General features: G+C 51.4%; 7 protein-coding genes across 7 annotated transcripts; 2 read left to right on the top strand and 5 right to left on the bottom strand.

Moving 5' to 3' along the window:
- Positions 1–37: 37 nt before the first annotated feature.
- On the top strand, positions 38–1,651 carry ERG1 (Squalene epoxidase; the record flags this gene model as incomplete). The annotated part of the gene is made up of 3 exons (XM_049252694.1): positions 38–323; positions 403–686; positions 737–1,651. The coding sequence occupies 3 exons, from the start codon at positions 38–40 to the stop codon at positions 1,649–1,651; spliced, it is 1,485 nt and encodes a 494-aa protein (XP_049108193.1).
- Positions 1,652–1,956: 305 nt separating this feature from the next.
- LOZ57_003645 (uncharacterized protein) lies at positions 1,957–3,817 on the bottom strand (the record flags this gene model as incomplete). Its single annotated transcript, XM_049252693.1, has 2 exons — positions 1,957–3,536; positions 3,607–3,817. The coding sequence occupies 2 exons, from the start codon at positions 3,815–3,817 to the stop codon at positions 1,957–1,959; spliced, it is 1,791 nt and encodes a 596-aa protein (XP_049108192.1).
- A 410-nt stretch (positions 3,818–4,227) lies between these two features.
- LOZ57_003644 (uncharacterized protein) lies at positions 4,228–5,731 on the bottom strand (the record flags this gene model as incomplete). Its single annotated transcript, XM_049252692.1, has 4 exons — positions 4,228–4,726; positions 4,784–5,317; positions 5,373–5,647; positions 5,714–5,731. The coding sequence occupies 4 exons, from the start codon at positions 5,729–5,731 to the stop codon at positions 4,228–4,230; spliced, it is 1,326 nt and encodes a 441-aa protein (XP_049108191.1).
- A 964-nt stretch (positions 5,732–6,695) lies between these two features.
- LOZ57_003643 (uncharacterized protein) lies at positions 6,696–8,482 on the bottom strand (the record flags this gene model as incomplete). Its single annotated transcript, XM_049252691.1, has 4 exons — positions 6,696–7,097; positions 7,151–7,711; positions 7,769–8,146; positions 8,210–8,482. The coding sequence occupies 4 exons, from the start codon at positions 8,480–8,482 to the stop codon at positions 6,696–6,698; spliced, it is 1,614 nt and encodes a 537-aa protein (XP_049108190.1).
- An 824-nt stretch (positions 8,483–9,306) lies between these two features.
- On the bottom strand, positions 9,307–10,713 carry LOZ57_003642 (uncharacterized protein; the record flags this gene model as incomplete). The annotated part of the gene is made up of 1 exon (XM_049252690.1): positions 9,307–10,713. One exon carries the CDS (start codon positions 10,711–10,713, stop codon positions 9,307–9,309), a length of 1,407 nt encoding a protein of 468 aa, XP_049108189.1.
- Positions 10,714–10,996: 283 nt separating this feature from the next.
- LOZ57_003641 (uncharacterized protein) lies at positions 10,997–11,686 on the top strand (the record flags this gene model as incomplete). Its single annotated transcript, XM_049252689.1, has 1 exon — positions 10,997–11,686. One exon carries the CDS (start codon positions 10,997–10,999, stop codon positions 11,684–11,686), a length of 690 nt encoding a protein of 229 aa, XP_049108188.1.
- A 248-nt stretch (positions 11,687–11,934) lies between these two features.
- Positions 11,935–12,960, bottom strand: LOZ57_003640 (uncharacterized protein; the record flags this gene model as incomplete). The annotated part of the gene is made up of 1 exon (XM_049252688.1): positions 11,935–12,960. The coding sequence occupies one exon, from the start codon at positions 12,958–12,960 to the stop codon at positions 11,935–11,937; it is 1,026 nt and encodes a 341-aa protein (XP_049108187.1).
- Between the last annotated feature and the right edge of the window lie 402 nt (positions 12,961–13,362).

Below are 13,362 nucleotides of genomic sequence, written 5' to 3'. Positions count from 1 at the left end.
GATCTCCCCGATGGCTACAACCACCCTCACCACCAATATGCCAGCTTCTGAGAGCTCTGCCTCTGCCATTACCTCTAAAGATTCACTTAGCTCTGCCGCAAAGCAATCCTGCGATCTGCTGGAGGTACGGCGCCGCCTGCACCATGAAGCCGATATGGTAATCGTAGGGGCCGGAATCGCCGGATGTGCAGCAGCAGTGGCTTTTGGGAAACAAGGACGCAGCGTTATATTGTTAGAAAGGAGTCTGAAAGAGCCGGAGAGAATAGTCGGGGAACTGCTGCAGCCCGGTGGCGTGAGGGCGCTCGCAGAGTTGGGTCTCGCAGGTGAGCTACGCTTTCACACTACGGAGGCCAGCGGTGATCTCCTGATGTCGCAGATACAGGCTTACATATTTCTTACTAGACTGTCTCGAAGGCATCGACGCTGTGCCTTGCTACGGATATCAGGTTTCATATCATAAGGAACCTGTCGACATCCCCTACCCACCTACTGCGGACGCGCCTGAAGAACGGCCGGAAGGCAGGTCGTTTCATCATGGTCGATTTATTCAAAAGCTACGAGAGGCGGCGAAGCGAACGCCTAATGTTACTATCTTTGAGACTCGAGTGACGGAGGTGGTTCAAGATACGCATGGCACGGTGCTGGGAGTGCAAGCAGAGACTGGGGAAGAGAAGAAAAAGGACTGCGTGAGTGTGCTCACCCAAGGAGCCTCTTTGCTCAATACTGACTGTACCAGTTCTTTGGCAGTGTCACCCTCATAGCCGATGGCTTTGCCTCAGAATTCCGCAAAATATATCTTCCCAACAAGCCGTCTGTTCGATCCAAATTCTGGGGCCTCGAACTTATCGACGCTGACCTCCCTCGACCTTATCACGGCCACGTAATACTTTCTAACGCCCCCCCGATCCTCCTCTACCAAATTGGCACTCACGAAACCCGCATCCTGATTGATGTGCCAGAAGGCCACCCATCTGCCCAGCCCAGCGCTGGCGGAATAAAATGGCACATGCTGAATGTCGTACTGCCGGAGCTGCCAGCTGGCTGCCAGCAGAGCTTCCGTGATGCTGTGGCACGCGGTAGGCTCCGAAGCATGCCTAACTCCTTCCTGCCATCGTCAATTCAGAAAACCCCTGGGCTGATTATAGTGGGCGATGCCATGAACATGCGCCATCCGCTTACAGGTGGTGGCATGACTGTTGCGTTTAACGACATTATACTATTATCGAAGCTCCTAGCACCGGATGTTCTGCCATCCCTGGATGATACAGGCGCAGTTGTACAGCAAATGCGACGTTTTTACTGGGGGCGGAAGCATGGCTCCAGCGTTATCAATATCCTTGCTATGGCCCTCTATGCCCTCTTTGCTGGTGAGGATACCTCGCTCACGACTCTCAAAAATGGATGTTTCCGCTATTTCCAGCGCGGAGGCCGTTGTATTGAGGAGCCATGTGGTATGCTTGCAGGCCTGCGAAAAGCACCGTCATTACTTATTGAACACTTTTTCACCGTTGCATTTTATGCCATTTGGATTAGATTGTGTGAAGCTCCTCTCTGGCAGAAGCCATGGGTCCTGGTGGTTGAGTCCGTTGTGGTGCTTTGGAAAGCGTGCATGGTTATCGGTCCGTACTTGCTCTGGGAGGTCAGAGGATAGGCCAACCAGGTTTGTGCGGTATGAGGCTTTTATTAATGATATCCCTTAAGCCCCTTCAATTTAGATATCTATACGGAGTAGGTATGTACGATAAACCAGCGAAGATGAACTCGCCCACTACTTAAAATGAGTTTTTTGAAAGAACAATTTGATTATCACTGTTGATAGTCAATAGAACGCTTTACTTCCATCTAAAACCAGGAGCTTTTAGATTCCCGTTGGCTAGCAAAACCTCATAATAAAAAACCCAACACTCACACAGACCATCTTCATCAAGCTAAAACGTCAAATAGGAACAAAATTGATTATTCCTCATCCCCATTCTCATTCTCATCGCTCTTCTCCACTTTCTCCCCAGCGTCCTCATCTTCTTCAAACGTAGTGATTGGTACGCCATAGAGGCGAATTACAGCCTTGTTAGGATCTTTCACAAGAACAAATTTCTTAACCTTCTCCTGCGAATCATCCTCGTCATCATCTTCAACACTGTTGACCAAATCGATGATCGTTCGCACGATACCCCACCCATTGCCTATGTTCAAATTCATCTGCATGGCAAATTCACGAGGCTTATATCCTACAACACCAAGGACGACATGCGCCGCAGAGGAACGTGGATTAGCACGGGCAACGAAACCGAGCTTCATGATGTCGGACTTGGCGAGAATGGCCTGCGTGGTCCAGCGGGCAAGTTTGACGTTGTTGTTCTTCATTTCGGTGGCGACTACGGCACCACGCTGAGAGTAAAGTTTTGTCCGCCAATCTAGAGCACCACCAGCGCCTTGCGCTTTATAATCGAATTCATTAAGAGCCTTAAGAGTGACATATTGATCATCGCCGCTGATATTGTTCTTCAAAACAGCATCAACTTCAGTACGCACGATAATGTTGACCGGCTCGTCGTCCTTCTCTAGTGAAAGGTTAAATCGGCGATATCTGAAGCCCTTGGACGCTAGGGGCTCTGTTTCTTCGGAAGGATTGTAAAACGGGTTTGGATTGTTGAAATCGACCTTGGCGCTCTCGGATTCCACCACCGTTTGAAGGGCAAAGTTGTGATTAATGATTGTGGCTTCGAGAGCAAGGGCGCTGGGAGTGTTAAGGGTATCATGCTTGGCTCCTGCCTGACCTTCTGGGGCCTCCATCGGAGCATCTGCAGCATTTTCATTAACAGTAACAAGATCGATCGAGGCATTGTCGCGTTTGTCGAAATAAATCTTATTTCCATGCTTGACGATAACAACATCCCAGGAATAGACACTTCGAGAAGCGCACATCAACATGGAGAGAATATCAGCAGAGGCAAAAACGGTGGCCTCGTCTTTTTCAGCAAGTTCCTGGATCACAGGGTCAGCACTGGTTGTAACGTTGTATGCCGCACGCTCCAGAGCTTGTAGTCTGCGTTCTGCGTTTTTAACAGGAGCCTTGTCGTATGAGCGGTCATAATAGTAGAGGAAACCATAGTTATCCAGATCTTCGCCGTCTGGGGTATCGAGGTTGAGTTTCGAAAGTCTGGAGAAATCAATTTCCTCCAGCATGGACCATTCTGGACGGATAGTGACGGAGCTGTCGCGATTTCTCTGGGGCTTATCATAATCTTTCCAGCCAAAGCGGCGACCCCGATTACCGCGTCCACCACGCTGGTCGTAATATCTATCGCCGCCGGTATGTCCACCTCGGCCACCAGTGGTTCTCTGAAATTGTCCCCCGCGTCCCCGCTGGGTGCCACCTCGCTGACCACGGCCTCGGAAGATAGTGCCTCCACCGCGTCCAAAGCCACGGGTCTTCACGGAAGTTCTGGTATTGTCGACAACCGAAAAGGAAGATTCGTCTTCAGCAACCTGAACAGCAAAAAGGCTGCTCGTTCCAGCACCATAAACTTGCTGGTCTAGACGATGTTAGAAATCTTGACTAACTCAAATCTCTTCGTCTCGTGGTGTTTCATGGAATGCTAATACCTCTAAAGTTGCGGTTATAAGTCTGTCGCCCTCTATCGCGAGCATCCTTCGAATCGCTTCCCCAATCGGCCATGCGGCCAAGCTTATCACCCTTAGAGAACGGTGCATAGGGTACGCCCTCTAGGGTGTTGCCAGTTGGGACGGGGGGGCCCCAAGCATCCCCCTCGGATGGGAGAGCAGACACGATGTCTGCAAGAGAAAATGACGCCATATTGAAAGTAGAATGACACTGGTTTGAGTGCCTGATAGCCCTTGTACACTCTCCAGCAGAAACTGGCGTGCGCGCTGAAGTTCCGAGAAATCGATTTTTGATGTGGGAGGCAATCTTGGCCTATTTGCATATGTTTGCTAAAAATTGCTTACGTAAATGATATTTCGCGGCTTGGCATAATTGCTGTGTTGTTCGAGTCTCGTTGGATATTCATTCCACATCAACCATGAAACGGCTCTTGAAACAGGAAACGTTGTTACACGCACTTATAACTTATACAGTATGTAGAAATATACGGAGTGAGTACTTCCAAAAATAAAAGAGATTGGTATCAATGAATATAAGTTAGTACGTGCACCAACGCCAAATATCAATATGTCCAGCCCGAATTAGAAACCCAGAAAAATGATTTATGAATACATCGAATAGTCCTCTGCTGCCTGATTAAGCCGGAGTGGTATATGAGAACAGCATCCCGCTTGCGTTGCTGAGAATTCCAGTTTACTTCCCAGCACGCCGTTCAATGCATCTCTGAACTCAAAATCTTCGAGGACAGCGCCAAACCCATAGCAGCGCACTTTGGCGAGAAGATCGTCCATCATGCGTCGCACATCATCCTTTGTCAAGAGGTGATACATCTCATGATCTTTCAGCGATTGAAGTGCCATGATAGGCGTGATTTCGTTGTCCGTGACCAGCTGGCGGCTGAGATTAAGCAGCGTATTGAGATTAGCCGGCGGCAGATCGTATGTTTTGACCGGGTATTCGTGACCTCTTGCAGCGAGGGCGACTTCTGAAGGTGGCGGGCAGGTTGCCATTAAAATATGACCGGCAACAACGTCTTGCTCTTCGTCGTCATGAGCACGCCGGCAGAGCCGCTCAATGTGATCTCGACATGTTCCCTCAAGACTGTTTTCACATCGCGTTAGACAGGGGAAGCTCGGGAGAACAGCATTCAAAACTCACGTTAAAATGAACTCCACTTCCAAATGTGGTTCCTTGTCAAACACACCAGGCATATCCGCAACGACGGGGCTGTTATCGCTGGACATTATGATGTCACCAGAAACGCCAAGCTCACTACCATAATGGGTGTGAGGTGCTTGACTTGAATACACCGACGAGCCAGGTTTCGCGTCTACCAGTTCTGCACCTGTTGCTATAGGGCTTCTTCCCGACGACACAGTTGTATCCGGAGTCACATATTTTGTGTTAGGATAGCTCGTCGTTTGCGAGGGAGCGCTGCTCTCTTGATAGCTTGCTTGGCTCGGGGCACGACCCGGAGACCTACGGCGATCTAATTCAACTTCAACATTGATACCGTGTGTTGTGAGAATTTCCCGCAAGATTCTATTCTCCTCTCTTTGTGCTTCCAAGTTCTGGCGATGTTGGTGGATTGAAGCGTTAGCGGTGGTGATATCATTGGCGTATCCTTCCCGAAGTCGCGAGATTTCAACTTCCAGAGTTCGGATGTATTGCTCTTTTCTTTCTCGATGAGTTCTGCCGCTCATTGTTAGCAGGGGCGGAGACAGGAGGTACGTATTTTGACGCATACCTCTGTGCTTGCCGGTTAAGCTCTTGACGACGAGTCTGCGCTGGCTTGCTGTCTGGTTTGGGGCCTCGCCGTTTAGGGGGTTGGCCATCTATCGTCGTATAAGCTTCGGGTTTGAAAGCGGGGTCAGGGCCTGCAGGGTAGTCATACCTCTCGTTTTCCTTTGGGTCGTTGGCCCTAGGGGTTTGAGAAGAGGCATTGGAACAAGAGGTGATTGTGCTTCCATCGGCTTTGGATTCTCGCCTAGAAATGACTTGCGCTACACTTCCCCAATGAGGCTGCCAATGATCAGGTATCAAGAGTCTACTATCCCACCTTGCGATAAGGATAAAGACACCTCATACTCGGTCAATGCGTCCCATTGACGGAAGATGGCGCGCCAGGAGTAAGCATCAACTATTTCAGTGTGGAAGAAAGAGTGTATGACAGGGGAACCACACAAGTGAAAGGAGAAAGTTGGAAATTCCTCTCAGGGGTGGAGAGGAGAATCTCGAGCAGACACACTCGCCCTAGTATTGACCTACTTGGTGGCCCTTTCAACGTCGAATAGCCGCGAGCTCTGCGATATGATAAAACAAAACACCATTTCGCCTGATGCATACGATAAGAAAGAAGGTAAATCAGAACCCACCTGGACCACCAGCACCGCCGCTGATACGGGGCTCGCCACCCGCCATCCCATGGTTACTTTGACCGCCAGAGGGTGGCTCCATTGCAAAAAAGCCGTAGTCGTACATGCAATCCACACGCAGAGAGCGTTGAGGCCGATGCCAGATGCCAAAGCAGTCAGTTCGGATGCCGGTTGTTTCGCCGTCCCTTATAAAAGGCACGCATTCACTGACGGACTGGGGGTGTCGGGCGAACCCAATCCAGAGCTTGGGCGCCGAAAGCTCAGCAATAATAGGCCAGGAGTCCGCACGGCACTACGCCTTGGCGTCGCACAGGGATGTCAGAATGAACGAGTCGAGTCGGCAATGCAGCCCCGGGAGGAGTCGCCCTCTTCCAACACGAGAGGCCACAGACCTGAAAAGCACTGCTAGTGGCAACCCAAGCGCTTGAGGATGGAGGTTTGCCGACGAGATGCGGCGATGAGGCGGCTGAGAGGCAGGCCGCGGGTGACTAAGCGGGCCAGGCGGCACGCACGTGATGGGTGACCGCCGCGGCTTGTGGGGCGCGAGCGCGCGGTTGATTGGTTCAGTGGGCGGGCTTGGCCCGTGGCCCGTTTCACGACTAGTGGGGCAAATCCCGCTAGCGCAGTCACGTGAAGCGGATCTTCTGCAACACAAACACTATTATTAAGCAAGGTGGCATTACAGTCGCGCTAGTCTATTTACGGCCCATCGCCGCCTCCACCGCCGCGAGCCCAGCCAGCACTTTCTCGTCAAAGAACCGACGCCCGACAAGCTGCAGGCTGACCGGCGCGCCCTGGAACCGCTCCGGCCCCGTGTACAGCTCGTGGTTGTACCGGTCACTGTCGTTGCGCGGGACATAGCCCTCTTCGCGTGCATCCTGCGCGGGGTCAACCTTGGTCACCGGGAACACAGCCGCCGGGTAGTCCAGCAGGTTCCACTGCGAGGTATAGCCCCAATACCGGGCGCATTCGTGCGGGGGAGCAACGCCAGGAGTCGTGGGGCAAAGGATGAGGTCAACCTCGCCAGTCGTCGACCTCGCGGTGGCGGACCAGTGTGCAGCATACTGGTCACGGTAACCGTCGCGCTTAAGGCAAAGCTAATTAAGAGCATCAATAATGGGCCCGTTCTAGAGCATTGGCGTCGGCATACCTTCCAATACTCCGCCATGCTATGATCCTTGACCATCGGCTGGTCCAAAATAAACTTGGTCAGTGGCAGCAGTGGCTCTCCTTCTGACTCGAGGAGCCCAATGACCTCCTTTCCCGCGTCGGGCCAGTACAGCTCCGAAATTATGTCCCAGGCCGTTCGGTGGTCATATGGCTGCCAGTCAACAACCTCCATGCCAGCTTTCTTGCAAGCTTCCGCCACCTCTCGCAGTGCGCGGAGGACAGGGGGATGTGGCTTGACCACCCCATCGTCCCATTCAATGGCAATTTTCAGGGGTTTGGTGGTTGTGACGGGAGTCCAGGGCAACGGAGAGAGAGAAGCGTCGAACCTCCACGGCTGAGCATCGGCAATCACCTTCATGAAGAGATCCATCGTTGGCCGAGAGCGGCATAACGGTCCAAATGTGGCAGCAATTGCATCTTTCCCCTCCATGGGAAGCTTAATCCCACCAACTGGGAGCCGTTTGCAGGTTGGTTTAAAACCATATACCCCATTGTTACCAGCAGGGTTGCGAACACTACCTCCAATGTCGCCTCCAACACCCTAAAATGCAATGGGTTAGTACCTGCATAAGCCCCACGTTCTAGAGAGTTTGCTAACCAAAACACTCCCTCCAAAAGCAATAAGCGATCCTTCACCCCCACTGCTGCCTCCAGAAGTCAGATTGCGATTATGGGGGTTGACAGTGCGGCCATAAATGTTATTTTCGCATTCGAGATGCATTAGCGCCTGTGGGCCCGTGGTGCGAACATAAAAGACGGCACCCGCATCATAAAGGATATTGTTGAGGAGGTTGTCATCAGACTCGTCATCAATCCAGGCAATGAAATTGGCATGGACCTTCTTGCCCTTCATCCCATGGTGCTCCTTGACCGAAAGAGGAAGACCATGAAGAGGTCCAATCGGCTTTTCGAGTGAATCCAAGTATTTTGCGCGAGCAATTGCCTCGTCCCACATGAGTTCTGTCACGCAGTTGATCTGGTGAGTGTTAACATCCATGTCAGCACTTGAGCCATGCAAATTCAGGTAAATGTTACAAACCGCTTTCTGTGCCAACGCTGCTCTCCTGAGAAACGCTCTCGTTACTTCTTCTGACGTTACTTTCTTTGAACGCAGCATATCAAGCAACGCGATCGCGTCATAGTTCTGCGTGAGCTCATACTCTCGCTCGGTGAGGAACTGCTTGGGGAGATCGAGGGAGTTCAGCGGCAGAGGCGTAGGGAGCTCTTCCAACGCCGGCTCGACTTTGGCGAGACTTGCGTCGCGATAGTCGCGAACCTTCTGTGCCTTTTGCTCCCACGGTGCGGTTGTCATGGTGTCGCTGGGCTGTGTAGAGTGCTTGGATGAATAACTGGGCTGTCAATGGGGGAGCCAACAGAGGGCAATTGAAAGGCCAGTGTTACCCACGGCATCTCTGTCGTACATATATACGTATCTCCAATCAAGACGGACCGAGAGAGGGGAAGGCGGCTTCGTCTTTCCGAAGTCGAGCTTCCCCGCAGAGCTTGGTGTAGCTATCCGCGCCCAGGGGCTGCCGTGGCCGTTAGTGATACACCAGCAGATATCATATATCCGTCTGTCCGTAGCCCGTGTTCACTGGCCCCCTCATTCCTCTGTCGGCTTTGGCTGAAGGCGATTCGCGGACGCTGGTACCACGGTTCGCTGTGGAAGCTAAGCGGGTGTCGGCTGGTCGGCATCGCTTCGATTTCAACTCTCGACGTGCAATTCGCCAGTTTGCAGGCTAGAATGAACGGCCCCGGCAGTTGCTGTCTCGGGTTTCGATTGAATGGCTGATAAGCGCGGCCGAGTCGTGGCCCGAGTTGCTGGTAGCTCGATCGCGAACCACGACGGATGCCTAGTTTCGCCGCGGCTGAAAGAGCGGAGTGGCCATGCAGCAACTATACACGCACAGATCTGTGGCTCGCAGCTACAGAGGATGTCATGAATTCATCATTGTATTTATATACCTCCATCGCTTCTGTATGCAGTGCCTGTATATTAAGAACGCCAAAATGCAGTGGCATCACCCCCAATCCATGAACCAAACTCCTCCCGAAGAATAATACCAATTCTATCGCATCGATAATGCGCCCATCGTCTAATCAGAGGGAACTTCGAACAAACCTTCCCTCTCCCAGTCAAACCATCTTGATTACCGTCTCACCGCTCCCGTCCCTCCATTCCACATCGGGAATTCCCTTCACCCGTTTATTACTAGCCACATAAAGTAGCCAATATATATGTGTAGCAATCTCACCCCATGCGTATATCCTCACGTCCAGATTTCGTATTAGCTCGGCTACGGGCTGGTTCTCCGCTGAGTCGCAAAAACACCAAACCCCCCAGCCCGCTCGGCCTTGGTCACCCACGAAGACAGAGAGATAGTCCCAGAACCGAAGAAAGAAACTAGGCGTCCACTGCTTAGAGGCTCCTATGTCAGTGCCTGCCGTGGATCTTGGCTGTGAATTTTGGGTTTCCCCGTCCACCGTTATTTCGTGGTCCTCCACGGCAATTGGAATTTGGAGCGCCCAGTATCCGCGCTCGAGAGGTCCCAACTTCCGTGTCTGATAGGCAGGCTTGAAGGGGTGCCGATCCCCAACTGTTTCAGCAAGCATTTGTAGTGTTGGTGTGATGTGTGTTTGGAATTCAGTGGTATCGGAGGGTATCGGACGTGGAGCATGAATCTCCATTCGCAGCTCAGGTAAGCTCAAAGAGTCAACGGGGTTCGAGGATGGCACTTCTCCTGCATCAACAAACGCAATAGTGGCGTTTTTTACTGTATCAGAAGTATTCTCCACCACAGAGAGACGCCGTCGCTTGGACGGGAATGTGAAGTGTTGGGAGGATTGGGATTGCAGATCGTCGATGCGCACCGTCTTCACCGGCCCCATTCTGGGACTGTGATTTTTCTCTGCATCCCAAGTAGATATAAAAGATGACTGCGATTCAAATACATACTCTGAAACCGTCCCGAAAGAGCTAAAGGTCGCCAAGTTTGCTTTTGAAGGCGTCGTCTCCATGCCCTCTTCCTCTGTGTCGGCGAGCGGCACCAAGATACTTATCTCCGTCGTAGTTCCTTCGTCCTCACAGTCAATATTTCTTCCAAAGCCCCATGTAGGTGAATATGAAGGCTGGGAGTCCGGTACTGTCTCCGGTGGCGTAGAGAAGGAATCCGTGTCGTCCGGTCTGCCAGGAGTAGAAACCAATGCAGCCATATTTTTCGCCCCAACAGCATTGAAATGGGGCGTCTGGCCGTCTAATGCATCGTAAAAGATAGGTTCACCGATTTTATTTTCATAACCGGGATATTGGTTTGGCAAAGTCGGGTGATCGCACGCTTCGCTGACGCGGCGATTGACAACCTCCTCATTCTTAAACGCACCATCACCATCATCGTCATCATCATCTTCTTCTTCAGGGTATATACTAATTCTATTTCTCGGCTCGAAATCGAAATATGCAGCTGCAAGCTCTCTGTAACGTGCATCATCTTCTGCGCCGCTTGGGGCGGACACATGGACGAGAATTTCCACCGAGGATTCCATTGCTCCTGGAGAAACCTGTCAACTTTGGGCGCAACAGTCGTCGGCCATGGAGACAAGAGGCTTTCTGCGTATTCCTAGCTGGGAGAATACACGACTTCCGTGTGACTTGACTGGACCATCTCGGGAGCCTTGGAGCCAGGTTTGTTAGCCGTTCAGTCGTTGGTTGGCTCAGGGGATTTCTTGTGTTGGCCAACCAACGGATGGCAGCAATGACTCACAAGAAACGTCGGCCGCCAACAGACAAATTCTATAGAAACACACACATACAAAGCACTCAGGCACTATGGCTTCTCTTCCGCAAGTAGGCCGTCAGGTCAGCTCGACGCCGGCTCAGCGTCCTCCCCAAACACGGATTTCCGGCCGTCTCATCGCCCTTGAGCCTACCACAGCTGCGCATTCGCGGGATCTATTCTTGGCTGTCGGCGGCCACGAAAACGCTTCACTATGGGCTTACATGCTACATGGGCCTTTTGACTGCGAAGACTCCTTTAGAGCGTACTTGGAAAACCGGTTACTTGATAAGGATTCGGTATTCTACACGTTGATCGAACCAGCCAGTCAGAAAGCGGTTGGACATTTTGCCCTGCTACATATCGATATCCCCAATCGTGTCGTTGAAATCGGACATGTTATATTCTCGCCTACGTTGCAGCGCAGCACTGCAGCGACGGAGGCTTTCTACTTACTAGCTAAGCTGGTGTTTGACGATCTGGGATTTCGACGATATGAATGGAAATGCAACAACCTCAACACGGCCTCGAGAAACGCTGCTACTCGACTTGGGTTTTCATATGAAGGCTTGTTCCGTCAGCATATGATTGTCAAGGGGCACAACAGGGACTCTGCTTGGTTTTCAATACTTGATTCAGAGTGGCCGGCAATCCGAGATGCCTATGAAAAATGGCTGCAGCCTTCGAATTTTGATTCAAATGGGAAACAGATTCAGACCCTGGCTTCCATGAAAAGAAAATGAATTTCTTGTTTTTATATTTTCACGTTGCCATCAGTGTGCCAGGCGCCACAACAATATGCTAGAACAATAAGAGCCATACTATAAATATAACTATATCTTAAAAGGGAACAATGCTAGACCTTCATGGAGTGTGGTGTGCATATCTTCTAAAAGAGACGGATAAATCACGCTGCCAAAAATGCTGATAGTAAAAGTTATGTAGGTACAGACATATATCATAAGGATCAAAACATGCAATCGTTAAGAGGTCAATCGTTGACGAACCCAAACCACTGTCGGAAAGCTGGGTCATTGCCCATCTCAGACTCACGGCGGTAAGTGAGCGGAAGTCCTGCCTTTTTGCGCTTTTCCATGGTCCGCATTTTCCAGTCCAAGTAGTCTTCCCCGTCGTATTTGACCAATCTCTTGGTGATATCAATACAGGTGTAGAATTTGCCATTTATATGGAGTTCAACCATCGCAGCCTGTTCAAACATGAAATCCCCATATGTCATGACTACACTCCGGATCGTGAGGAAGGTCATCAACTCAATCCCTAGGAAATAGGCGAACCATTCTGGACGCAGGTAGCAATCTCTCAACCAGGGGTTTTCAACGCCGTCGCAGAATGGACGCCGAGGCTCGTACCAGTGGTGGAACATCAGGTCCTTAGAAAGGATTTGTCGTAAGTGAGGGTCATTTCTAGTATCATCCGTGTCAACGAAGTTCAACACCAAATTTTGAACGATAGTTCTCCTCTCTTTCTTTGGGGTTGTAGCGTTGACGGGGCCGTATTTGAAGAAGCGCTCTAGCAAAGCGTAGAAGCACCAGACAATATGAGGTGGGCCTCCGTCACCGCCAGCAAAAGAATGATAACGGTACTCCTTTCTTTTGTATAGCCCCAGAACTCGAATTGTTGCGACCACATTCTCGACATGGTCGGAAAGAGTCGGGACACAAAGCCATGTCGGCAAGACGTAGCGCTCGTCCATCAACACCACGTCGAGATGGTAGGTAAGAGACTTGCGCATGCGAGCAAGTACATACTTGGTCTCAGCCGAAAGCTGGCGGTTCACCAGAAGGAGAGGCAAGCCGGTGATCGAATACGCCCGGTCATCCTCATACAGTGTGTTTGTATACCCGAAGCTCCACGCCATGCTCTCATGCTCGCGCTCCGCCGTTTCTGGTTTTCGTGCCTCTAGCTCGGATCTTGCGGGCGGAGAGGACGGAGTGCACAGTGCGAGCTCGAGGATGGCCTCGCGGAGTTCGAGCGGGATGCTGAGGAGTGACGGCATGGCAACGGAAGCTAGCTAGGTAGTTACAGCGGGTGTGTGTTGAACTATAACAGTCAATGGCAGAATACAACCAGCGGAATTGTCATTATTGCGCTAGCAGGAACAGAAGCAGTCACGGCACATCCCAGCCGGACGTCAATGAGAGAATGGGCTGGCGAGGAGAGCCTTGTCTTGCTATCGCGGCATCCCGAGGCATTGCCCCTCGGCGTTGGTCACATGGACGGTGGGGATGCTCGCTTTTGGAGAACTCCTGTCAACGCACGACGAAGCTCCTTCGACTAGTGCTCTTGCAGGGATCAACCGAGCCATGTCCGCCATGTCCTGTGCTTTCCGGGACTGCTGCCTGGGACCTCTTCAACACAGATATCTCGCTGCTTGCATTCCTCCAGCATTGTTTTTCTA

This window comes from Ophidiomyces ophidiicola (assembly GCF_022830035.1).
Source record: "Ophidiomyces ophidiicola strain CBS 122913 chromosome Unknown scaffold_13, whole genome shotgun sequence".
Classification (NCBI taxonomy): Eukaryota; Fungi; Ascomycota; class Eurotiomycetes; order Onygenales; family Onygenaceae; genus Ophidiomyces; species Ophidiomyces ophidiicola.
This window is presented reverse-complemented; position numbering and strand designations above follow the sequence as displayed.